This window comes from Schistocerca cancellata, chromosome 3 (assembly GCF_023864275.1).
Source record: "Schistocerca cancellata isolate TAMUIC-IGC-003103 chromosome 3, iqSchCanc2.1, whole genome shotgun sequence".
NCBI classification, from domain to species: Eukaryota; Metazoa; Arthropoda; class Insecta; order Orthoptera; family Acrididae; genus Schistocerca; species Schistocerca cancellata.
Window position 1 is genome coordinate 627187589 of NC_064628.1, and position 27928 is coordinate 627215516.

Sequence of the window (27928 nt, forward strand, 5' to 3'; positions counted from 1 at the left end):
CCAGGGCCCCTCAACACCGTCATTGGACTGTTGATGACTGGAAACATGTTGCCTGCTCGGACAAATCTCGTTTCAAATTGTATCGAGCGGATGGACCTGTACGGGTATGGAACAACCTCATGAATCCATCAACGCTGCATGTCAGCGGGATGCCGGTGTGGGGCGTGTGCAATGGTGCAAATGGCTCTGAGCACTATGGGACTTAACATCTATGGTCATCAGTCCCCTAGAACTTAGAACTACTTAAACCTAACTAACCTAAGGACATCATACAACACCCAGTCATCACGAGGCAGAGAAAATCCCTGACCCCGCCGGGAATCGAACCCGGGCGCGGGAAGCGAGAAGGGGCGTGTGCAGTAGGAGTGATATGGGTCCCCTAATAAGTCTAGATACGACTCTGACAGGTGACACCTACGTAACCATCCTGTCTGATCACCTGCATCCATTCATATCCATTGTGCATTCCGACGGACTTGGGACATTCCAGCAAGTGAGAAACTTTGGAGTGTTATGGGCAGTGCCCTCCAACCAGCTCAGGAGTTTGAAGATCTGACGTGCCAATTGACCAGAATTTGATACGACATTCCTCAGGAGGACAGCCAAAAACTCTGCCAATTATTGCCAAGCGAATGACTGCTTGCATAAGAGCCAAAGGGGAACCAATGCGTTGTTGACTTGCTCAATTTGCGAAGCTCTTTCTCCGCAAAAAATCATCAAATTTTTCTGAATCTGTAATCGTTTTGTTTGTCTACACATGTACATCATATCTACCTATCTACCCTATTCAGATAATTCCGATGCTTTATTTATTTATTTATTTATTTGAGAGTATTTACCCGACTCGAACTTCGTTCATAAAACTTGACAACTGATGAGAAGTTAGATCGTTTGAATAAGTATAGTTTCTCAACATCTGACAGAAACTGTTCACTGCAGTCTTCGTATTCTGACAAAGACATGTCCATTGTGCATTCCGACGGACTTAGGCAATTCCAGCAGGACAACGCGACACCTCACACGTCCAGAATTGCTCCAGAGTGGCTCCAGGAACACTCTTCTGAGTTTAAACACTTCCGCTGGCCACCAAACTTCCCAGACGTGAACATCATTGAGTATATCTGCGATGCCTTGCAACGTGCTGTTCAGAAGAGATCTCCATCCTCTCGTACTCTTACGGATTTATGGACAGCCATGCAAGATTTATGGTGTCAGTTCCTCTAGTACTGCTTCAGACATTAGTCGAGTCCATGCCACGTCGTGTTGCGGCACTTCTGCTTGCTCGCGGGGCGCTATGTGATATTAGGCAGGTTTACCACTTTCTTTGGCTCTTCAGTGTAGTTGTAATTGAGAGTATTTTGAAGGGGATAAGACTGTTTTGTAAACAATTTGAAAATATATAGCTTGTAAATAATAATTCTAGTTTTTCTGGGTTGTTGTTGTTGTGCTCTTCAGTCCTGAGACTGGTTTGATGCAGCTCTTCATGCCACCGTATCCTGTGCAAGCTTCTTCATCTCCCAGTACTTACTGCGACCTACATCCTTTTGAATCTGCTTAGTGTATTCATCTCTTGGTCTCCCTCTACGATTTTTACCGTCCGCGCTGTCCTCCAATGCTAAATTTGCGATCCCTTGATGCCTCAGAACAGGTCCTACCAACCACCTCCTCATTAGTTATGTGATCTACCCATCTAATCTTCAGCATTCTTCTGTAGAACCACATTTCGAAAGCTTCTATTCTCTTCTTGTCCAAACTATTTATCGCCCACGTTTCACTTCCATACAAATACTTTCAGAAACGACTTCCTGGCACGTAAATCTATACTCGATGTTAACAAATGTCTCTTCTTCAGAAACGCTTTCCTTGCCATTGCCAGTCTACATTTTATATCCTCTCTACTTCGACCATCATCAGTTATTTTGCTCCCCAAATAGCAAAACTCCTTTACTACTTTAAGTGTCTCATATCCTAATCTAATTCCCTCAACATCATCCGACTTAATTCGACTACATTCCGTTATCCTCGTTTTGCTTTTGTTGATGTTCATTTTACATCCACCTCTCAAGACACTGTTCATTCCGTTCAATTGCTCTTCCAAGTCCTTTGCTGTCGCCGACAGAATTACAATGTCATCGGCGAGTGTCAAAGTTTTTATTTCTTCTCCATGCATTTTAATACCTACTCCAGAATTTTCTTTTGTTTCCTTTACTGCTTGCTCAATATACAGACAACCCTGTCTCACTCCCTTCCCAACCACTGCTTCCCTTTCATGCCCCTCGACTCTTATAACTGCCATCTGGTTTCTGTACAAATTGTAAATAGCCTTTCGCTCCCTGTATTTTACCCCTGCGACCTTTAGAATGTGAAAGAGGTACCCCTTCGTATAAATGCAAATCGCTATCCAGTGACTTTGTCACCGCAGTGCATGTTTCTTTCCCTACCACTACGATCAATACTACCGGTCGTGTATGTAATCTACATCTACATCTACATCCATACTCCGCAAGCCACCTGACGGTGGGTGGCGGAGGGTACCTTGAGTACCTCTATTGGTTCTCCCTTCTATTCCAGACTCGTATTGTTCGTGGAAAGAAGGGTTATCAGTATGCCTCTGTGTGGGCTCTAATCTCTCTGATTTTATCCTCATGGTCTCTTCTCGAGATATACGTAGGAGAGAGCAATATACTGCTTGACTCCTCGGTGAGGTTTGTTCTCGAAACTTCAACAAAAGCCCATACCGAGCTACTGAGCGTCTCTCCTGCAGAGTCTTCCACTGGAGAGCACATTCGCAGCACATTACACTTGGCTACATTGAGATTCAATTGCCATTCCATGCACCATGCGTCAATTCGCTGCAGATCCTCCTGCATTTCCACTGGATTCAATCCAATCATCTCCGTGACGCTTTCGCGATTACTAAATGATCCTGTAACTAAGCGCGCTGTTCTCCGTCGGATCTTCTCTATCTCTTCTATCAACCCTATCTGGTACGGATCCCACACCGGTGAGCAGTATTCAAGCAGTGGGCGAACAATTTTACTGCAACCTACTTCCTTTGTTTTCGGATTGCATTTCCTTAGGATTCTTCCAATGAATCCCAGTCTGGCATCTGCTTTACCGACGATCAACTTTATATGATCATTCCATTTTAAATCACTCCTAATGCGTACTCCCAGATAATTTATGGAATTAACTGCTTCCAGTTGCTGACCTGCTATATTGTAACTAAATGATAAAGAATCTTTCTTTCTATGTATTCGCAGCACATTACACTTGTCTATATTGAGATTCAATTGCCATTCCATGCACCATGCGTCAATTCGCTGCAGATCCTCCTGCATTTCAGTACAATTTTCCATTGTTACAACCTCTCGATACACCACAGCATCATCCGCAAAAAGCCTCAGTGAACTTCCGATGTCATCCACAAGGTCATTTATGTATATTGTGAATAGCAACGGTCCTACGACACTCCCCTCCGGCACACCTGAAATCACTCTTACTTCGGAAGACCTCTCTCCGTTGAGAATGACATGCTGCGTTCTGTTATCTAGGAACTGTTCAATCCAATCACACAATTGGTCTGATAGTCCATATGCTCTTACTTTGTTTATTAAACGACTGTGGGGAACTGTATAGAACGCCTTGCGGAAGTCAAGAAACACGGCATCTACCTGTGTACCCGTGTCTATGGCCCTCTGAGTCTCGTGGACGAATAGCGCGAGCTGGGTTTCACACGACCGTCTTTTTCGAAACCCATGCTGATTCCTACAGAGTAGATTTCTAGTCTCCAGAAAAGTCATTATACTCGAACATAATACGTGTTCCAAAATTCTACAACTGATCGACGTTGGAGCTATAGGTCTATAATTCTGCACATCTCTTCGACGTCCCTCCTTCAAAACGGGGATGACCTGTGCCCTATTCCAATTCTTTGGAACGCTACGCTCTTCTGGAGACCTACGGTACACCGCTGCAAGAAGGGGGGCAAGTTCCTTCGCGTACTCTGTGTAAAATCGAACTGGTATCCCATCAGGTCCAGCGGCCTTTCCTCTTTTGAGCGATTTTAATTGTTTCTCTATCCCTCTGTCGTCTGTTTCGATATGTACTATTTTGTCATCTGTGCGACAATCTAGAGAAGGAACTACAGTGCAGTCTTCCTCTGTGAAACAGCTTTGGAAAAAGACATTTAGTATTTCGGCCTTTATTCTATCATCCTGCAAAACTACCAAACCGTAGTTTTTGTAGAGCACAAGTCTTAAAGTGTGACGCACTTGACGGTGAGCACGGGCAGCAGCAGCGTGGCGGCGTCGGCCTTCTCGGGCGACAGCGAGATGCCGCCCAGCGCCGCGTCCACGCTGCCCTCCTCCAGCCGCCGCAGCAGCTCACAGCTGGCGCTGCAGCCGCACTGGTCGCCCTGCACGCGCTCCATGTCTGACCTGCACACCACACCACACCAGGCGTCTGCCAGCAGCACGTGTCTTCACACGCCTTCATCTGGATACTAACGTCTGACCGGCATAACACGAAGTCTTGCAATACAATGAGGAGGCTATTGCTATGAAACACTTTACATTGAAGGACAAAAAGACTGCAATTGTCTAGGTTACATACACTACTGGCCATTAAAATTGCTACACCAAGAAGAAATGCAGATGATAAACGGGTATTCATTGGACAAATATATTATACCAGACCTGACATGTGATTACATTTTCACGCAATTTGGGTGCATAGATCCTCAGAAATAAGTACCCTGAATAACCACCTCTGGCCGTAAGAAAGGCCTTGATACGCCTGGGCATTCAGTCAAACGGAGCTTGGATGGCGTGTACAGGTACAGCTGCCCATGCAGCTTCAACACGGTACCATTGTTCATCAAGAGTAGGGACTGGCGTATTGTGACGAGCCAGTTGCTCGGCCACCATTGACCAGACGTTTTCAATATGTGAGACATCTGGACAATGTGCTGGCCAGGTCAGCAGTCGAACATTTTCTGTATCCAAAAAGGCCTGTACAGCACCTGCAACATGCCGTCCTGCATTATCCTGCTGAAATGTAGGGTTTCGCAGGGATCGAATGAAGGGTAGAGCCACGGGTCGTAACACATCTGAAATGTAACGTCCACTGTTCAAAGTGCCATCAGTGCGAACAAGAGATGACCGAGACGTGTAACCAATGGCACCCCATACCATCACGCCGAGTGAAACGACAGTATGGCGATGACGAATACACGCTTCCGGTGTGCGTTCACCGCCATGTCGCCAAACACGGATGCGACCATCATGATGCTGTAAACAGAACCTGGATTCATCCAAAAAAATGACGTTTTGCCATTCGCGCACCCAGGTTCGTCTTTGAGTACACCTTCGCAGGCACTCCTGTCTGTGATGCAGCGACAAGGGTAACCGCAGCCATGGTCTCCGAGCTGATAGTCGTTGCTGCTGCAAACGTCGTCGAACTGTTCGTGCAGATGGTTGTTGTCTTGCAAACGTCCCCATCTGTTGACTCAGGGATCGAGACGTGGCTGCACGATCCGTTACAACCATTCGGATAAGATGCCTGTTATCTCGACTGCTAGTGATACGAGGCCGTTGGGATCCAGCACGGCGTTCCGTATTACCCTCCTGAACCCACCGATTCCATATTCTGCTAAACAGTCACTGAATCTCGACCAACGCGAGCAGCAATGTCGCGATACGATAAACCACAATCGCGATAGGGTACAATCTGACCTTTATCAAAGTCGGAAACGTGATGGTACGTATTTCTCCTCCTTACACGAGGCATCACAACAACGTTTCACCAGGCAGCGCCGGTCAACTGCTGTTTGTGAATGAGAAATCGGTTGGTAACTTTCCTCATGTCAGCACGTGTTAGGTGTCGCCACCGGCGCCAATCTTGTGTGAATGCTCTGAAAAACTAATCATTTGCATACCACAGCATCTTCTTCCTGTCGGTTAAATTTCGCTTCTGTAACACGTCATCTTCGTCGTGCAGCAATTTTAATGGCCAGTAGTGTATTCAAGTGACTAACATTGCAAGCTCACAGGTTAATGTTAGGGGTGAAATAAGCAATTGCAAATGTGAAATACTGGTAGATTAATAACCAGTGTAACCGCTAGAATGTTGCATGAAAGCATGAAAACGTGCATGAATTGTGTTGTACAGGTGCTGGATGTCAGTTTGTGGGGTGGCCTGTTGCACTCGGTCAGTCACTAAAGGGACGGTGAATGCTGTTTGTGAATGACGCTGGAGTTGTCGTGCGATGATATCCCATATATCCTCGACTCGAGACAGATCTGGTGATCGAGCGTTATCCTGTTGGAAAACACCTGTTCATAAATATCTTCATAACAGGTAGAATCACGAGACTGACGTACAAATTTTCAGAGTGCGTGGGATAACCTCGAGAGTGCTCCTGCGGTCATACCAAATTGCAAACTAGACCATAACTCCAGGTGTAGGTCCAGTGCGTTTAGTATGCAGACAGGTTGGTTGCAGGCCCTCAACTGGCTTTCTCATAACCAACTCACGACCATCAGTGGAACCGGGACAGAGCCAGCTTTCATCAGGCAACATAACTGATCTCCAGCCTGCCCTCCAGTGCGTTCTCGCTTGGCACCACTGAAGTCGGGAATGACGGTAGTGTGGAGACAGTGGAACACACGCTTCATGGCGTCTGGCTCGGAGATGTCCTTGAAGTAACCAATTTGTAACAGTTCGTTGTGTTACTGTGGAGCCAACTGCTGCTCAATTGCCGCTGCAGATGCAGTACGATGCGCCAGGGCACACGCCCAACACGATGGTCTGCCCTCTCGGTGGTGCCACGTGGCTGTCCGAAGCCCCGTCTTCTTGGGACTGTACATTTTCGTGATCATTACTGCCATCAATTATGTGCAATGGCTACATTCCTGCCAAGTCTTTCTGCAAAATCGCAGAAGGAACATTCAGTCTCTCGTAGCCCAATTATATGACCTCGTCCAAATTCAGTCAGATGTTGCTGATGGCGTCTTTCTCGCCATAAAGGCACTTTTGACTAACATCAACTCACCACATTCAATGTCAAAAGTAACTAAGAATCACGACCGGCACGGCGGGTATTTAAAGTAAACCTGATTTGCATCCTTATAGTGGCGCTACTTACAAGGGAACCTCCCCATCGCACCCCCCTCAGATTTAGTTATAAGTTCGCACAGTGTATAGGCCTTGAAAAACTGAACACAGATCAATCGAGAAAACAGGTAGAAGTTGTATGGAACCATGAAAAAAATAAGCAAAATATACAAACTGAGTAGTCCACGCGCAACATAGGCAACATCAAGGATAATATAAGCTCAGGAGCGCCGTGGTCCCGTGGTTAGCGTTAGCAGATGCGAAACGTGAGGTCCTTCGTTCAAATTTTCCCTCGAGTGAAAATTTTAATTTTTTTTATTTTCAGACAATTATCTAAGTCAGGCACTCATACATAATCAACTTCCCTCTCCAAAATTCTAGAACATGTTCAGATTTGCATGGACATATGCAGGATTTGACGGTCTACACACGGAAATATTTGAAAACGTTAAAAACATATGTTTTGACAGAGCACAGGGAAAACTGTCTGACTGTGAAACTGTTGCATTCATTTGTTGCAGTTTATGTGACAAACTCTTATGTTTTCATCACTTTTTTTGGGAGTGATTATCACATCCACAAGAAAACCTAGATTGGGCAAGGTAGAAGAATCTTTTTACCCATTCGCCAAGTGTACAAGTTAGGTGGGTCGACAACGTATTCCTTTCATGTAACGCACATGCCGTCACCAGTGTCGTATAGAATATATGAGACGTGTTTTCCTGTGGAGAAATCGGTTGACCTATGACCTTGCGATCAAATATTTTCGGTTCCCATCGTAGAGGCACGTCCTTTCGTCTACTAATCGCACGGTTTTGCGGTGCGGTCGCAAAACACAGACTAAACTTATTACAGTGAACAGAGACGTCAATGAACGAACGGACAGATCATAACTTTGCGAAAATAAAGAAAATAAAATTTCACTCGATGGAAGACTTGAACCAAGGACCGCTCGTTTCGCAGCTGCTAACCCTAACCACGGGACCACGGCGCAGCGGAGCTCACACTTCACTTTAGGTTGCCCATGTTGCGCATGGACTACTCAGTTTATATATTTTGCTTATTTTTTCATAGTTCCACACAACTTCTTCCTATTTTCTCGATTGATCTGTGTTCAGTTTTTCAAGGCCTATCCACTGTGCCAACTTATAATTAATTCTGAGAGGGGCGCGATGGGGAGGTTCCCTTGTTAGCACCACTCTTATATGACTGGCGCGTAATCTGAATAGTCATCGTCTTTCAGATGTAGAAACACGCCTACCAACTTTCGTTTATTTCGCACAACTGCTTCTTGATACTGCGACTTTTTTTGTGTCAGTGTATTTAGGCGACGTACTTCGCGTCATCATAAGATGATGCTGAAGTACTGAGCTGTTATGGGAGTTGCTCTTCCCTTTATAGGGTAACTCGGGGCGAAACGGGATACTTAGTGTTTAGTAGTTTTTGTGAGATAAAGGAAATCAAGAAAACACTTCTTAAATACATAAAAAGTCATCTTGTAGTATAACCTAATACGCCTACTTCAAAATTGCTTAAACTGTATGTTATGTATTTTTTACATTTTTTAAAAGAAATGCTTGCATATTTGCCGTCCTGGCCCACCCAAGGGGCAGAAAGCGACAAGGCAATTTTTTATGAAATTATTGCATCAACGTTGAAATCACCATTAGAAATATCATCTTAAGACTGAGACATAAAGTTGTTTAATGCATAATTTAGACTAAGGAATATGGAATCTGCAAAAAGTCATCTATAATAAGAAAATATTTTATTTTTTGGGAAAAATGAAATTTATTTTTAATTCGTAATACCTAGTTACTGTTACTGTTGCTGCGCCAGATGAATATTCTAGCTTGCGAATAGACAATGTAGTATGCCTCGTAATAAGTCCTAGAACCCAGTCCTGTCCAGCTAGATAAGTTCCTTTTTCAAATCTGCGTGGTAAGCCATTTCTTTCTGTTAGCCGGTAGGCTTATGATCTGGCACTCAGATGTTTCATGGTTAGACTAAAATGTCTGCCCACCATTGACTTCAAGTACGCTATCAGCTCGTGTTTTTGTTCTACAGTACACAATTTTTTAAATTTCCCATCTGACTTGTCAACATTGTTGCTGGGATTATGCTTGGTTTTGCGAAAATATATCCCAACGTTCTTTTGGGTACATTGAACTTCTTATATGCCTTTAAAACTTCAATTTTCATAGGATAAAACGGCTAAAACTGCCATTTCCATTAATTTAAGAACCAACTGCTGTCTATCAGTCTCTCTACAGTAAGGTCATACCATCTAGAAAAAGCAAGGAATAAAAGGAAACATATAGGTTGAAATATATTTGTATCAAAAATTGAGGAGCACAACGGAGCATTTTCCCATTTTTCCCTGTTTCGTCCCGCCCCTACACCACATTTCAGGTTAACAATTTTTATGGAGCGTAATAACTGTAATAACTGACGGATTGAAACCTTTTATAGAAATACAGAGTGATAATTATGGAACTATATGAGTAAAACGTAAATTAGTAACGAACTACAATGTACACACAATTTATTCGACATGCAAACGTCACTACAGACATTCGGATTTAGGTTACGATATGTTCGATATGCCTGTCATCATAGGCGATGATGTGACGCAGACGAATAGTGATATTCTGCATGACCCGATGAAGTGTCGGAACGTTGATGCTGTAGATGACCTCCTGAATGGCAGTTTTCAGCTCAGAAATGGTTTTTGTGTCACTGCAGTTCACATTGTCTTTAATATAGCCCTACAGAAAGGAGTTGTTTTGTTCAGATCTGGAGAATATGGTGGCCAATCGTGGTCCATGCCAGTGGCCTCTGGGTACCCCAGAACCAGAACGCGGTCCCCAAAGTGCTCCTCCAGGACATCACATTCCCGCTTCTATGAGGTCGAGCTCCGTCTTGCATGAACGACATCTTGTAGAAATCAGGGTCACTTTGGATAATGGAGATGAAATCGTCTTCCAAAACCTTCATGTACCTTCCGGTAGTCACCGTGCCATCAAGGAATATCGCACCGATTATTCCGTGAATGGTCATTGCACACCACACAGTCACCGATTGAGGATGAAGAGACTTCTCTATTGCGCAATGCGGATTCTCAGTCATCCAAATGCTTATTGACGAACGTATCCAAATGAAAGTGAGCTTCGTCACTAAACAAAAGCATATTCACATCAAAGTCCTATTCGTCAATTCTGTGGACAGGAGTGTCAGTGAAAAATAACTGTTGTTCCGTTGGCCTGGGGCTTAACGGCTGATGTATTTGAATTTTGCACTGGAAAATAACAGATCTTCAACAACAATATGCCGCAGTGTCCAAAGCGACGAGGTCTCGTTTCTTCATACTTCATGGAGTCCACTGTAGCCATACAGTGTTCTGCAACCGCTGATTGTGTTAGTTGCTTAAGTTCGATGTGTCTTCTGTGTTCCTTGCATCTTCCTTCCATTGTCCATACAATCTCCCTGACACATGCCTTACCGCATTAATACGGTATACGATAAAGACCTGGTTTTCGAGCTTTGATTACATGCACCTGGAAAATATTGTTCCAGTCAACCACCTGTAGTGTACATTTCGTATCCTTCATCGTGATTCATCCCATTGTGAACTGTGGTTATTTCACTTTCTGATGGATTTTGGCACCGGTGAGTTTAAAATATAGTTACAATCTATGTGGAACGTGCTCATTGACAAGTACCTGCGCGGAACAATGGCTGTCACCAAAACGAACGGTGTTGTGGGGTCTGCAGTCCCAGATTGTTTTGATGCAGATTTCACGTTAGTTTGTTCTGAGCAAGCTTCTTCGTTTCTGTATATCTGGTATCCCAGTGTGACAATTTTGAAAGCCCAACAGAAGGCATCAACGCAGGTTCGAATCCTGCCTCGGGCATGGATGTTTGTGATGTCCTTAGGTTAGTTAGGTTTAACTAGTTCTAAGTTCTAGGGAACTAATGACCTCAGCAGTTGAGTCCCATAGTGCTCAGAGCCATTTTGAACCAATCCTACACTACTGGCCATTAAAATTGCTACACCACGAAGATGACGTGCTACAGACGCGAAATTGAACCGACAGGAAGAAGATGCTGTGATATGCAAATGATTAGCTTTCCAGAACATTCACACAAGGTTGGCGCCGGCGGCGACACCTACAACTTGCTGACATCAGGAAAGTTTCCAACCGATTTCTCATACACAAACAGCTGTTGACCGGCGTTGCCTGGTGAAACGTTGTTGTGATGCCTCGTGTATGGAGGAGAAATGCGTACCATCACGTTTCCGACTTTCATAAAGGTCGGATTGTAGCCTATCGCGACTGCGGTTTATCGTATCGCGACATTGCTGCTCGCGTTGGTCGAGATCCAATGACTCTTAACAGAATATGGAATCGGTGGGTTCAGGAGGGTAATACGGAACTCCGTGCTCGATCCCAACGGCCTCGTATCACTAGCAGTCGAGATGGCAGGCATCTTATACGTATGGCTGTAACGGATCGTGCAGCCACGACTCGACCCCTGAGTCAACAGATGGGGACGTTTGCAAGACAACAACCATCTGCACGACCAGTTCGCAGACGTTTGCAGCAGCATGGACTATCAGCTCGGAGACCATGGCTGCGGTTACCCTTGACGCTGCATCACACATCGCCTGCGATGGTGTACTCAACGACGAACCTGGTTGCACGAATGGCGAAACGTCATTTTTTCGGATGAATCCAGGTTCTGTTTACAGCATCATGATCATCGCATCCGTGTTTGGCGACATCGCGGTGAACGCACATTGGAAGCGTGTATTCGTCATCGCCATACTGGCGTATCACCCAGGGTGATGGTATGGGGTGCCATTGGTTACACGTCTCGGTCACCTCTTGTTCGCATTGACGACACTTTGAACAGTGGACGTTACATTTCAGATGTGTTACGACCAGTGGCTCTAAACTTCATTCGATCCCTGCGAAACCCTACATTTCAGCAGGATAATGCAGGACGGCATGTTGCAGGTCCTGTACAGGCCGTTTTGGATACAGAAAATGTTCGACTGATACCCTGGCCAGCACATTCTGCAGATCTCTCACCAACTGAAAACGTCTGGTCAATGGTGGCCGAGCAACTGACTCGTCACAATACACCAGTCACTACTCTCGATGAACTGTGGTATCGTGTTGAAGCTGCATGGACAGCTGTGCCTGTACACACCATCCAAGCTCTGTTTGACTCAATGCCCAGGCGTATCAAGGCCGTTATTAGGGCCAGAGGTGGTTGTTATGGGTACTGGTTTCTCGGGATCTATGCATCCAAATTGCGTGAAAATGTAATCACATGTCAGTTCTAGTATGATATATTTGTCCAATGAATACCTGTTTATCATGTGCATTTCTTCTTGGTGTAGCAATTTTAATGGCCAGTAGTGTATAATCTGAGAGCGCTGCTGTCGCCACCACAGCGCTGCGCAGGACACGGCCCCGCGCGGCCAATCGGCGCTCTCTTTGGTCGTATAGAGCCGGCAACGCCGGAGCTCAGACCGCAGCTGCGTTCCGACAGCGCTCGTGATCGTGGCTCTATTCATCGTTGCTCTGTTGACTGACTTTTTTGATTTTGCTCCCCGGTTTTGGTATTTCGCCGTGTGGTCTTTGTTGTCATTCATCCCTGTTGTGTGTGTCTGCGTTGTACTGGCGATTCCTCATTGACGCCGTCGGCCTGTCGACTGTTGCGCTCCGGTCTCGCTCGATTCTGGTTACTAGAATTGGCGACGAGGTAAAAGGTTAACAGTGCATTACGGACGCAAAACTTGCAAAGCCCCTGGAACAGCAGCAGCAATTTGCAACAGCAGTTCCAACAGCAAACGGACCTTTTGCATCAGGAAATCGAGCTTCCGTCAGAACGATTACAGGTACAAGGTTCACAAGCCATCCTGGCTGTGGTCACCTCCCAGACAGAGTCTCGCCCACCTGCATTTGACGATACCAGGGAGGATAGGGACACGTATTTGCAGCAGCTGAAACAGCACTTCGTCATTTTTCGGGTTTCTGATGACAGTCTCCAATACAAAATTGTTAAGGCTTTCGTGGCCACTTCTTGACAAACTGCCTATTGGTTTCTGTCTCGGGTTCTTCGGCCGACGTTCATCTAATGATTTTTCTGACGTTTCGCCAGCACGAGTGGCTGGCATTGTAAAAGCTTCACCCTCCATTGCCGGTGGTGAACTGGAGCCGAGCTCGCGGCCGCAGACTATATGTACCTGGCGCGCCAACGTTCGAGGGCTTCTCCGCAGTCATTTCCGGTGCGGTTCTCCTCTTGCTACCTGCGACGGTCGTTCGCTGCAGTACGGGAAGCCAGGATCCGTTTACCTTAAGGCTTTCCTCTTCTTGTTGAAACTGTTCGCGTGTTTTTGTATTTCTACAGCTTCTCTGAACAAAACTGTTCTGAGGAGCAATGGGTACTCCATAAATTACATTAGAAGTGTAACAGAGCCAAACACTCGGCGAAGTAAGGAACCAGAAAAAGAAATGTCGGGTACGGCCTTTCTGCCATACATTCCCAGAGTGACGGACAGAATCGGCCGTATATTGCGCAAACATGGCGTAAAGACGATTTTCAAACCGACAAGGAAGATCAAAGAGTGTCTTAGATCGGCGAAGGAGAAAAGAGACCCACTTGCAATGTCGGGAACATACCGTATACCATGCACATGCGGAAAAGTTTATGTCGGAATGACTGGACGATCAATTAACACCAGGATCAAAGAGCATAAGCGACAATGCAGGTTGGGGCAGGTGGAGAAATCGGCCATGGCAGAGCACGCACTGAATGAGACCGACCACGTAATAAAATTCGCCGACACGGAAGTTCTCGCTGTAGAGAAGCACTATCACACGCGCTTGTTCAGAGAAGCTGTAGAAATACAAAAACACGCGAACAGTTTCAACAAGAAAGAGGAAAGCCTTAAGGTAAACGGATCCTGGCTTCCCGTACTGCAGCGAACGACCGTCGCAGGTAGCAAGAGGAGAACCGCACCGGAAATGACCGCGGAGAAGCCCTCGGACGTTGGCGCGCCAGGTACATATACACTCCTGGAAATGGAAAAAAGAACACATTGACACCGGTGTGTCAGACCCACCATACTTGCTCCGGACACTGCGAGAGGGCTGTACAAGCAATGATCACACGCACGGCACAGCGGACACACCAGGAACCGCGGTGTTGGCCGTCGAATGGCGCTAGCTGCGCAGCATTTGTGCACCGCCGCCGTCAGTGTCAGCCAGTTTGCCGTGGCATACGGAGCTCCATCGCAGTCTTTAACACTGGTAGCATGCCGCGACAGCGTGGACGTGAACCGTATGTGCAGTTGACGGACTTTGAGCGAGGGCGTATAGTGGGCATGCGGGAGGCCGGGGGGACGTACCGCCGAATTGCTCAACACGTGGGGCGTGAGGTCTCCACAGTACATCGATGTTGTCGCCAGTGGTCGGCGGAAGGTGCACGTGCTCGTCGACCTGGGACCGGACCGCAGCGACGCACGGATGCACGCCAAGACCGTAGGATCCTACGCAGTGCCGTAGGGGACCGCACCGCCACTTCCCAGCAAATTAGGGACACTGTTGCTCCTGGGGTATCGGCGAGGACCATTCGCAACCGTCTCCATGAAGCTGGGCTACGGTCCCGCACACCGTTAGGCCGTCTTCCGCTCACGCCCCAACATCGTGCAGCCCGCCTCCAGTGGTGTCGCGACAGGCGTGAATGGAGGGACGAATGGAGACGTGTCGTCTTCAGCGATGAGAGTCGCTTCTGCCTTGGTGCCAATGATGGTCGTATGCGTGTTTGGCGCCGTGCAGGTGAGCGCCACAATCAGGACTGCATACGACCGAGGCACACAGGGCCAACACCCGGCATCATGGTGTGGGGAGCGATCTCCTACACTGGCCGTACACCACTGGTGATCGTCGAGGGGACACTGAATAGTGCACGGTACATCCAAACCGTCATCGAACCCATCGTTCTACCATTCCTAGACCGGCAAGGGAACTTGCTGTTCCAACAGGACAATGCACGTCCGAATGTATCCCGTGCCACCCAACGTGCTCTAGAAGGTGTAAGTCAACTACCCTGGCCAGCAAGATCTCCGGATCTGTCCCCCATTGAGCATGTTTGGGACTGGATGAAGCGTCGTCTCACGCGGTCTGCACGTCCAGCACGAACGCTGGTCCAACTGAGGCGCCAGGTGGAAATGGCATGACAAGCCGTTCCACAGGACTACATCCAGCATCTCTACGATCGTCTCCATGGGAGAATAGCAGCCTGCATTGCTGCGAAAGGTGGATATGCACTGTACTAGTGCCGACATTGTGCATGCTCTGTTGCCTGTGTCTATGTGCCTGTGGTTCTGTCAGTGTGATCATGTGATGTATCTGACCCCAGGAATGTGTCAATAAAGTTTCCCCTTCCTGGGACAATGAATTCACGGTGTTCTTATTTCAATTTCCAGGAGTGTAGTCTGCGGCCGCGAGCTCGGCTCCAGTTCACCACCGGCAATGGAGAGTGAAGCTTTGACAATGCCAGCCACTCGTGCTGGCGAAACGTCAGAAAAATCATTAGATGAACGTCGGCCGAAGAACCCGAGACAGAAGCCAATAGGCAGTTTGTCACACTCTCCAATGGTTGCTCTTCCTTTCTTGCGTTTCCCAGGAATCATTTTTCTTACTTAAGAAGTTGGCTCTTCTCTCAAACCCGGTTGCACTAACTTTCGAGGAAATGTGCTCGTTGCTGTCAAACTATTATTCACAACGGTTCCACGTGGTCGCATCGCGCATTGAGGTCCATCAATGCCACAAGCAGCCCGGCCAGTCCTCTCGCTCGTGGATGACGGATCCGCAAGTTCTGAGTCGTCGTTGTTGTTTCACCTGTGCCAACCCGTCCTGCAAAACCTCATATGCCGTATCCCTGATTCGTGACACAGTGAACCAGTAGCTCCTGATCCTGAAGTTAGCACTGCAGTCCTCAAGCTACACAATCCTTCCTTGGACGACATACTGATAATCGTGCAGTCTTTAGAGATCGTGCAGGCAACAAACGAACATGTTATGGCCCGCCCCATTTCGCAGCGGTTCAACCACTGCAACAGGTACGGAATTCTCTCCGACTGCGGCACTGTGATTTATCATTTTCGGGCGTGTCATTGACCTCTATGCAGCCAGTCCAGCGGCGTCAGTGCAAACAGCAGGGTCTCCCTTCTTGTCCTGACTCTTTTGTGACGCACCAACGTGCAGACCGCCCTGATCGCCGCGTGCACTGCACTCAAACTGTATGACATCATGCATCTGGTCAGTGCAATCCCATTCCTAACTTGCGTCACAGGGCGGTGCATGAACTTCAGGCCATCGTTCGAGATTGATCGTCAGGACATCCGTTTCCAAGTCGACACGGGAGTGACGGTTTCCCTATTCAGTCTCCTGACACAGGCTGTCTGGTTTCCCAGCATTGGCCCCGCCCTCTCGCTAGCTGGTTGCATATGGTGACAGGTCTATTTCCCTCAGAGCCACTAACGCTGTGTGTTGTCAACGATCATTCAACTTTCAACAGTTTCGGCCTGGATGCTTTCTTGTTGTTTGGGTACTCCATTACAGACAAAGTTCAGGTCGTCTTGGACACAGTCCCCTTCCAGAAACTTGATGACCTTTGTGCCTCTTTCCCGTCTCTGTATGAGCCTGGCCTGGGGTGCGCCACCAATTTTGAGGCACATATTTCTTTATGTCCAGATGCGGTTCCCTGTTTCTGTTTGAGCACGTCCTCTTCCAGTCTCCTTATGGACTGTCCTTAAGGTCGTATTCGATCGCCATCACGATGCTGAGGCCACAGAACCAGTCAAAACGAGTGCTTGGGCCAGTCCTCTCGTTGTGGTCCAGAAGCCAAATGGTTCCCTCTGGCTTTGTAGTGATTTTAAGTCGACAATCAATGCCAAAGCATTGGTGGAAACCTATCCCATACCATGTCAAGAGTATCTCCTCTCAAAGTTTGTTGGAGGTGAGTGTTTTTCGAAAATTGACCTTCCTGTTGCATACTTACAGATTCCACGAGATGAGAATCACAATGCGTTGTTGGCATCAGTATACCTTTTGGCTTATGCAAAGACGAGCGTTTGCCTTTTGGGATCTCTTCCGCTCAAGTGATCGTCCAGAGATAATTGGAACAGTTAGCCATGTCCGTCCCAGCTTGTACCAATTACCTTGATAAATTAATTGTTACAGGTACTACAGGTACTGCGCAACCTACATATCCTATTCACTATGTTGTGTGATACAGAGTACAGGTGCTATCTGTACAAGTGCCAGTTTTTTCAGGATCAAGTGGTCACTTGCTCACCAAAGACAGGATTCAGACCACGGACCGCAATGTTTCCGCTACTGACTGTCCCACTTCCCTAAAACCTCCAGTAGTTACAGGCTTTTCTTTGGAAAGTGAATTATTATTCTAAGTGCCTTCTGCAGGCAGCACACATTATACAGCTACTCAACCAGTTGCGGAAGAAAGGCATTCCGTTTCAGTGGTAGGTGGCCTGTGAGCAGGCCTTCATGCAGCTGAATCGGGTGCTACATTCTGCACCCTGCCTTACCCCCTTCTTCCTGTCATGCCCCCTTGTTTTAGCTCTGGACGCTTCTCCCTATGGCATTGATGATGGTATGGAGCAATCGATCACCTACGCATCCAAAACGCTATGCCTGCCTAACGCCGTTATCCCAGATCGAGGAGGCGTTGGCGAACATCTTTGCCATGAAGATATTTCATGTGTACCTTTTTGGGACCCGTTAGTAGGACTGTTTGGGTTACACTCTCGGCTTCCAGTGCAGACAGCTCAAAGGCTCCAGTGTTAGTTCTCTTCCTTATCTCCTACAATTACACCAAAAAGTACAAACTTACTGCACAACATGCAAATGCAGATTCCCTCTCGTGTTTACCCCCGGACCAAATAAAGATCTGTTTTCACATCGATGTGGAATGACAGTACACCTTGGATAGGTTTCCCATTACTGCTACTCACGTTTTAGCAGACACTCACAATGACCCTATCTTGCAGCATGTCATGCACTATGTCCCCCATGGATGGCCCACTTAGTTTCTGAAGTCTGCTGATCCTGAGCCCCGGGCCTCGGCTCCCCTCTTTCATCGCTTGTCTGTCATCTCCAATGTGCTCCTGCTGGATGTGGAACAATGTTCCCACGCTGTTTTCATCCCGAATACCTTACGCTCTCTCATCTTGGAACTCCTCCGTTGCAGGCATTTGGATATGTCAAGGATGAAAGCCTTTGCCAGGTGACAAGTCTACTGGCCAGGACTGAACAATAACAAGCAGGCTATGGTGCGCTGCTGTTCTACATGTGCTCACCATCACGCTGCTCCATCTCATCTTTTGCTCCCTAGCCTACTTCCCATCGCCCTTAGGACCGCATTCATCTCGACTTTGCTGGCCCCTTGCTCGGCTTCATGTAGCTCATTGTTGTGAACTGCTCCACAGTCTTCCCCACACTGCAGTTCCTTGTGCAGTGCCCGAAGTTCCAAGTTTCTTCTCCCAGCTGGTAGCCTCCACTATCGGAACTGCACCTGTTCACCTCCCAAACCATCGCCCAAGGCGCTTCAGGCCCTATGTGCCATTTCCGGGGGCGAGGGTGGGAGGGGAGGGACTTGGTATCCCAGTGTGACAAATCTTACAACCAGCCAGCAGGCATGGACATAGACAACAGCCGCTAGGGGGAGCCCCTACAGTCTGCGAGCGGTGCTGTCGCAGCCAAAGCGCTATGCCCCTATCGGCGCTCACGGCTGTGCTATAAAGCCGGCAGCCATGGGGCTCAGACCGCAGTCGTGTTCCGACAGCGCTCATGATCATATATCTATTCATCGTTGCTCTGGTCGTTGATAGTTGCTACGTCTTGGTATTCGATTTGGTTGTGCTGTATGGTTTTGGTATATCGCCATGTGATCTGTGTTGTAAGTCGTCCTTGTTATGTGTGCCTGCATTGAACCGACGATTCCTGTTGACGCCCTCGGCCAGTGCACTCTCATCTCGCTCGATTCCGGTAACTAAAGTATAATTGTAGCAACCTACTTTCGTTGAATCGGCTCCCTCTGTCCAAGCTTTGGTCTCCCTATGCCTTCTTTATACCCCCTCCCCCCCCCCCCTTACACACAAAGGGTCCTGCACTTGCCAGGAAATCTTCCTTAGAAAAATGTTTTAGGATAATGCTTAGTTTGGCTGTTCCTCTCAGAACACATGAGTATAGCCTCCGTATTCCGTTAGGCCATAAATCTCCAGGGGCTTAAGAGTGGTGCATCAACACTGACATACAGCCCAACAGGAAGACTTGGGCCTGATCCTCCATAGTCATATCTAAAACGACACTCTCCAAAATATGCCTGTCATGCCATTCTTGGGCGAGGTAATTTCCTCTGTGTTTCCAGCAGACTCTTTGAACAAACACACCACAGTATCTCTTTGTAAGACGCATCTAGAACCATCCCGATGTGTGTGAACTTTTAATAGCCTTCACGCAGTTTGCCTTTTTCACACCTCACCTAAAGTGCCTTACCTAAAATTCATCCGTGTTTCCAGGATGTGCCACAAACCGCCAAAGAAGCCGCTGGCTCGCGTTTTGTCTTCATATATTGCAAATGGTGGTTCCTGTAACAGTAAAAGCTAACATGAGAATATGGCAGCAAACAAACAACTGATATCTAAGACGCCCAACAACAGTTTAAGCGAAAAAACATCTACAGGGACATGAAGGCACAGTGCGAGCATTATGGAATTTCTGTCCTCTTCAATTATCGCATCAAGTTATTTAAAAATGATTGTCTACATGCCTCAGTACGTTTCTCGCTCTCTCTCTTCGCTTATTCTCATGATCTCTAAGCGAGACATTTTTAATTTTATTTATTGATTTATTTATCCTACGATGATTCCGACTACGAGACCCTTTGTTTCATATTACCAAGCATTCAACGAAGTTTACATTATGTACGTAACTACACAAATGTTATAAGAATATTACATTAGTATGGGCTACAAAGCTTTGAAACAACTTTAATATAAGCAGTGGAAATAACATCAGCTTTAGTAGGAAAAAGCAGTTGTTATTAGTTCATGGAAACAACGAAGACAATCAGTAGATGAAATTGAGGGCAGTGGCAACAATGGACTTAAAAGAAGACAGAGAGGGAGAGAAACGTAACTTAATACAAGTAACGAAGACAGAGGGAAAGTAAATGTCGTGACTGACTGATAAACAAACATAGGAAGAATCGAAACTGGAAGAAGATGGGAACACTTGCTTGAAATTTTGACAGACGGAACTGGCTATATATGTTAATATTTTACGGAAAAATTATGAAGTTGAAAAAAGAAATCCTTCAGATTTTTCGTAATGCAACAGGGCATTCAATTATGCACAGCTGCCCTACAGAGGAGCTAATTCCAAAGGCAAACAACAGCAGCAGAAAAGGTCTGTGCGAATGTTTTTGAGTTGTACGTACATTAGGGATCCTACGATACCAGCGGGTGTCAGTATCTTCATCTATATAAAGAAAAATTCATGTAAAAATGTACCCATAAAAATTAATTATTTTCCGTCTAAATATTTATGTTCCATTTATTTAAAATAATATTGAAGTTTTAACGTAAAATTTTGAAAATTCAGTTCTGACAAAGATGTAAACTCTTTCTTTTGTGTAGTATCTCTGTCCTGCTTCATTGTGTGAAAGCTTGGCGAGAAGTGATTGTAAATGGAAGTTGAGTCGTTTAGTGAGGCTGCAGAAAACAGATGTAAAAAGTTAAGATATTGGTATTTCGAGGAATATCCGATTTTCACAATCCTTTCATCAGTTGCTTTTCTGCGCACTAGAAGAACACCTGTGGACGTTATCGCGCCACTGAAGAAGACAACGAACTCAGCATCGAGATAATCAGCTAATTAAAACTTTGTTTTTATATATGTGGATACGCCCTTCGATGCAGTTCACTTCAAAATAATGACTGACATCCGCTCTGACGACAAGTAATTGAGTATGCAGCATTGAAGAGAAATGTTACAGGGTGAACACAACTATAAAGCTAGATAAATGGAAGGGGATATTGCTACTATGATAAGATGAAAGGAGCTTGATCGGTGATACGAGATACTTGGTTGTATGCGTATTAGGAAACAAAGAAATAATGCAGTCATAGCACATGGTAGTCACGTAACTTGTCTGGCTGCAACCACCCTAATTGGATACATGAAGCACTAACATGCTTAGATACACGGACGTTACAGATGTAACGCACACAAACCGTCTGGAGTTTTCACTGCTAGTGCCGTGTTGGGATACATCGCAATTGCGGACGTTTTGGCGGAACAAGTGACTGCATATGTTTGTGGTTCACAACCTGTGGAAGAACGTTCCGAAATTTCTGGAGGTCACAGAGGCAAATGGAACCCTACCCCCAGTTGGTGACAATATTTTCTACCCAGTGAAGGTATTCATCCAAAGTTACGCTCTAATTACACACCGTTTTGTGAAATGATATTGGAATACCGTCGAGAAGTTTAGAAAACAATTGTTAATGGATTTCAGAACTAATTAGTTTATGATGAGACATTAAAATTACTTGGAACTTCTTCGTGTTTAGTGTAAATCCTACGTTTTGCGCCCATCTGGCCACTGGAGCTAGATCGTAATTCATTTGGAAGATGGCAGTATTGATATCTTCAAGTCTTGACCCTTAAGTGAAGCTGGAAGTCACCAGCACAGAAATGTTTACAAGCGGAGAGAAAGGACGCGATGTCATTGACATAAAAGGAGAACAACAATTTGCCCAGGACTGACGCAAGTGGCACTCGTTTCATTCCCTCAGACATTATGCTACTGTCAGCTTCACAAGTAATTTTCAAACCACTCCTACGCAATATTTGTAAATTTCAAGTTATATACTTGTATTTCTTAGTGGTATATCAGGTATGACGGTATCAAAGGATTTTGATGGAGTTTAATAGTGTCAATATTGCGGCCTCATCGTTTCATCTCAGGTTATCAGCTGCCTCAGTTAGTGCAGTGTTTGTGCTATAGTGTATTCTGAAACCGGACATATTTATCATATAAGTCGACTTTAGGTGATTATTCACTCACTTGATCACGAACAATATTTTCCAGGGGTTTGGGTACAGCGGGTAAGATTCTGATTGGCCCAGTAATCCCATGGCGATTGTGGAATTTCGTTCTTGGGAAAGGACAGGCTTTTTGCTTTTTATGTTTTTGTTTTTCACTCAGTGAGATGCGTCCAATTTACGAGAGAAAAATTTGCAGCATGGGGGCTGACCCCTGCTGAAAAATATTATTCCATTTCTTCAGATAAAATCTGAAACTTAGGCTCTAATTTAGTTTTTGCTACATTCAAGCTGCAGACATTCTTTTCCGAAAGGAGTAAAGTTACCTTTATTCCAGATGTTCCCGTCTTACAGTGATTGACTGTAACGTCGATTGTTGATAGAATATTGTATGCGTTCTAATGGAAACACACAAGACACAGGTGTACTATTTTACAATATTTATTATTTATTTTCAGTCCGGTTTTCGGCTGTCACGACATCATCAGGTACATAGATAAATATGCGGTGCAGTGAAATGTGAATCGAAAATTTAAACTAGTGCACCTACAGAGTATTTCCATTTCCAGATATGAAAACCGTTAATGTTGGATTTTGGGATAAAACGAGAGGAATTATTTAAGTGAAAATGCGATGTAAGACGATTTAACTAAAATAAAATATGTGACACATTATAAGCTCCCTTCGTCTTGGAGATTATATGGGTTAATTAATGATTATTATGTTACAATCCTCTTGTTGTTTGACCGTATATATCAAGACTTCGTTCACTGTTAAATGCAATGGTGTGGTACTAACTGATGGAGACGCATTAAGAACTGGTAAAATTTAATTTATTTCCTTTATCACACTGCACAAACATAAACACACTATTATTCAAACTGTGTGCCACTACTATTAAACATAGAGGTAAATCCTTCGCTACGCAACCGCCTTTGGCTCACGCAGCCTACACCTTCCACAGCCTCTCAACAACTGCCTCTGCTTGCGACTCTCTGAGCCACTGGGCATTATCGCCCTCCAAAGAACAACCACTTACAGATACTACACACCAGTACCCCCACAACATGAACTAACGAACTATATAACAAATTACAACAATCATTCTTAGAAGACAATAAACTGGGCAATCAACTTTGGTGACATGTCCAAGGTAGTGTCTGAACAAACAAATCTTGTCTTTAACAGGGCGTAAATTACAAACAGATAAGAGGTACTAGTGAGACTAAGCAGGTAAGTGAAGCAACTGTGATTATACAAAGCAATTTTTTTCAAGAGGACAAGGGAAATTAAAATAAGCGAAATACTCAAAAAATGGCGCATATGCGTAAGAGGGGCAATTTACAACAGGGCTTAGATAAGATTATGGGTAGTATCTGCAGTTATAAGTGGCGAGTAAGAGAACTGTGATCATTCAGTACCTAGCTTTGGCAGATGGACATATGTTTACTCGCCGCTTCTAACTGCAGATTCTACTTATAATCCCATCCAGAGTACCTTGTAAATTGTTACTCTTACTTACACGCCCCATTTTTTCAACATTTCTGCTACTACAATTCCTCTTGTCCTGTTAAAAATCATAGCTGCTTCACTTACCTGCTTAGTTTCACTAGTGTAAGTTATCATTTTGTAATTTAGTATCTATTAAAGACAAGACTTTCGTTCAGCCACTCCCATGGAATATGTCACCAAAGTTGATTGTTCAATTTATTGTCTTCTATGGACGATGTTGTAATTTGTTATATAGTTCATTAGTTGACGTGTCACATATTTTATTTTAGTTAAATAATCTTACATCGCATTTTGACGTAAATAATGCCTCTGTTTTATTCCTAAATCCAATATTAACAGTTTTCATCTTTGGAAACAGAGATATTCTGTAGATGCACTAGTATAAAATTTTTGATCCTACAAATATTTCACTGAATCACATATTTATCTTTGTACCTGATGCTGAAGTAACTGCCGAAAACCAATTTGTAAAAAAATAATAAACATCGTAAAATATTACACCCGTGTCGTGCGTGTTTTCATTCACGATGTTTGTATCTTAATTTTCTTAAACATTACCGTTACACTTTCATATCCGCTTTATCGAAACCTTATGGTTTTAGCAGTTTCCCTCTAACTTAGTTCGATATCTGCTTTCCTGAAATCTGTATAAACGCTCCAAACGTTGGATGGAAATATAGAGTTGGTCGCTCTAGAGTCTTATATGCTATTTCTTATACATATGAACCATACTTCCTCAGATCCCACAACTATATCTACTGAAGTATCATGTTCGTCCCATTTTACTTTGTTTTGAGGTATAAGCTAGAAGTATTTGAAGGACATAACAGGCTCCACAAGTTTAACACTAAGCTTGTAATCGGACACAGTTGGGTTCTTTTCCGTTATTACGAGAATTAACTTGTGCTAATCCAAATTTGTCCACCTTTAAAGAGAGATGCCATTTAGCAGACCCAAGTGAAAATTTTATGCAAGTAGTTCTGAATTTCCTTACCGACAATCCCTCGGATACGCTATTATCTACATCTAAGAACTGTTACCCAACGCAAGGCAATTGAAGGGGCACTTTTTCGAAATACCGTAACTGTCTGCCACTGCAAGGCAGAATTTGAAATTTGGCTCGAAGGTGCCTACATTCTTCCTCTGTAACGGCGTCAGAGCGTGGCGCCCTGCGATATAACCCTTGGGCTCAACGGCGCCTCAAACAGCAAAGTGTCGACACATGCGAAGGAAGGCCGCAGCGCAGAAGTTCACGTGAAGCGTAAGGTCGATTAACGATGTCAAATTGTCTACAAGTTTCACCACAATTCAGTCCAACACAATGTGGACATGTCAGACGAAGGGAAGGTCGTTACACGCCCTCTTTTCCACATTTCACACCTTCTCCAGACGCCTCTGCGATGAAAGTCAGAACCGCGAAGTCCAGTATTGAAATCACGCGGTTTGCTTATGGGTGGTCGAGAAAAACTTCTCGGACACACCGCCGCTCACAAACGACACAAAAAAGTATCAGGGGGTGATATAACTGACGTCAATGAAACAACTCCTTCCCTTGGAGCGCTGATTCCCACATATTTCGCAATCGGAAACTACATTTCGCAGTGCGATGAGTAACAGGATGACGTTCTTGATAACCTTTGCTATTGTTGGCACCATCTGGACGATTCAACTCTTCTCCAAGAACATCGTGGTTCTACAACCCACTGAATGTGATTCTACATCTACATCTACATTTACACTCCGCAAGCCACCCAAAGGTGATGACAAAATGGTAGATATCGAAATAGACGACAGAGGGATAGAGAAACAATTAAAATCGCTCAAAAGAGGAAAGGCCTCTGGACCTGATGGGATACCAGTTCAATTTTACACAGAGTACGCGAAGGAACTTGCCCCCCTTCTTGCAGCGGTGTACCGTAGGTCTCTAGAAGAGCGTAGCGTTCCAAAGGATTGGAAAAGGGCACAGGTCATCCCCGTTTTCAAGAAGGGACGTCGAACAGATGTACAGAACTATAGACCTATATCTCTAACGTCGATCAGTTGTAGAATTTTGGAACACGTATTGTGTTCGAGTATAATGACTTTTCTGGAGACTAGAAATCTACTCTGTAGGAATCAGCATGGGTTTCGAAAAAGACGGTCATGTGAAACCCAGCTCGCGCTATTCGTCCACGAGACTCAGAGGGCCATAGACACGGGTTCACAGGTAGATGCCGTGTTTCTTGACTTCCGCAAGGCGTTCGATACAGTTCCCCACAGTCGTTTAATGAACAAAGTAAGAGCATATGGACTATCAGACCAATTGTGTGATTGGATTGAGGAGTTCCTAGATAACAGGACGCAGCATGTCATTCTCAATGGAGAGAAGTCCTCCGAAGTAAGAGTGATTTCAGGTGTGCCGCAGGGGAGTGTCATAGGACCGTTGCTATTCACAATATACATAAATGACCTGGTGGATGACATCGGAAGTTCACTGAGGCTTTTTGCAGATGATGCTGTGGTGTATCGAGAGGTTGTAACAATGGAAAATTGTACTGAAATGCAGGAGGATTTGCAACGAATTGACGCATGGTGCAGGGAATGGCAATTGAATCTCAATGTAAACAAGTGTAATGTGCTGCGTATACACAGAAAGATAGATCCTTTATCATTTAGCTACAAAATAGCAGGTCAGCAACTGGAAGCAGTTAATACCATAAATTATCTGGGAGTACGCATTAGGAGTGATTTAAAATGGAATGATCATATAATGTTGAGCGTCGGTAAAGCAGATGCCAGACTGAGATTCATTGGAAGAATCCTAAGGAAATGCAATCCGAAAACAAAGGAAGTAGGTTACAGTACGCTTGTTCGCCCACTGCTTGAATACTGCTCAGCAGTGTGGGATCCGTACCAGATAGGTTTGATAGAAGATATAGAGAAGATCCAACGGAGAGCAGCGCGCTTCGTTACAGGATCATTCAGTAATCGCGAAAGCGTTACGGAGATGATAGATAAACTCCAGTGGAAGACTCTGCAGGAGAGACGCTCAGTAGCTCGGTACGGGCTTTTGTCAAAGTTTCGAGAACATACCTTCACCGAAGAGTCAAGCAGTATATTGCTCCCTCCTACGTATATCTCGCGAAGAGACCATGAGGATAAAATCAGAGAGATTAGAGCCCACACAGAGGCATACCGACAATCCTTCTTTCCACGAACAATACGAGACTGGAATAGAAGGGAGAACCGATAGAGGTACTCAAGGTACCCTCCGCCACACACCGTCAGGTGGCTTGCGGAGCATGGATGTAGATGTAGATGTAGACTGTAATTACTTCCCTTTCCTGTTCCAGTCGCGTATGGTTCGCGGGAAGAACGACTGCTGGAAAGCCTCCGTGCGCGCTCGAAACTCTCTAATTTTACATTCGTGATCTCCTCGGGAGGTATAAGTAGGGGGAAGCAATATATTCGATACCTCATCCAGAAACGCACCCTCTCGAAACCTGGACAGCAAACTACACCGCGATGCAGAGCGCCTCTCTTGCAGAGTCTGCCACTTGAGTTTGCTAAAAATCTCCGTAACGCTATCACGCTTACCAAATAACCCTGTGACGAAACACACCGCTCTTCTTTGGATCTTCTCTATCTCCTCCGTCAACCCGGACTGGTACGGATCCCACACTGATGAGCGATACTCGAGTACAGGTCGAACGAGTGTTTTGTAAGGCACCTCCTTTGTTGATGGACTACATTTTCTAAGGACTCTCCCAACGAATCTCAACCTGGCACCCGCCTTACCAACAATTAATTTTATATGATCATTCCACTTCAAATAATCCCAGATATTTTACAGAAGTACCCTTTTGGAGTTTAACCCTTCTGCAATTTATGCTGTGCTGTACTGAACTGAACCACTAGAGAGAGTTCAAAACCATTAGACGGAATTTGAACGTGATCCGAAGCAGTAATGGGTGTTCATGCTTTTTTCAGCCCAGCTGTTGCGCGCCCTCTTGTGGCTCGGTAACAGGCGGGACGTGACACTGACATATGTGTAGGCACTCGGTATGTCTAAGACCCCTCAGATTGGCAACACCATCGGTGCTACCAGTGCACCTTTGTGGAGCACTTTAAAAATTTCTCTGTTCACAGACGCCATACACCGATTCCTAGCC

At 45.3% G+C, this 27928-nt stretch overlaps 1 protein-coding gene across 1 annotated transcript in view; it reads right to left on the minus strand.

Moving 5' to 3' along the window:
* The window catches only part of LOC126176470 (probable glutamate receptor), a 211571-nt gene that overhangs the window by 75212 nt on the left and 108431 nt on the right, over positions 1-27928 (minus strand). The window contains exons 5-6 of the mRNA XM_049923627.1: positions 19713-19804; positions 4275-4439 (exon numbers count right to left, since the gene is read on the minus strand). Coding sequence (XP_049779584.1) covers positions 4275-4439; positions 19713-19804 — 257 coding nt within the window. The remainder of the gene's footprint in view (positions 1-4274; positions 4440-19712; positions 19805-27928) is intronic.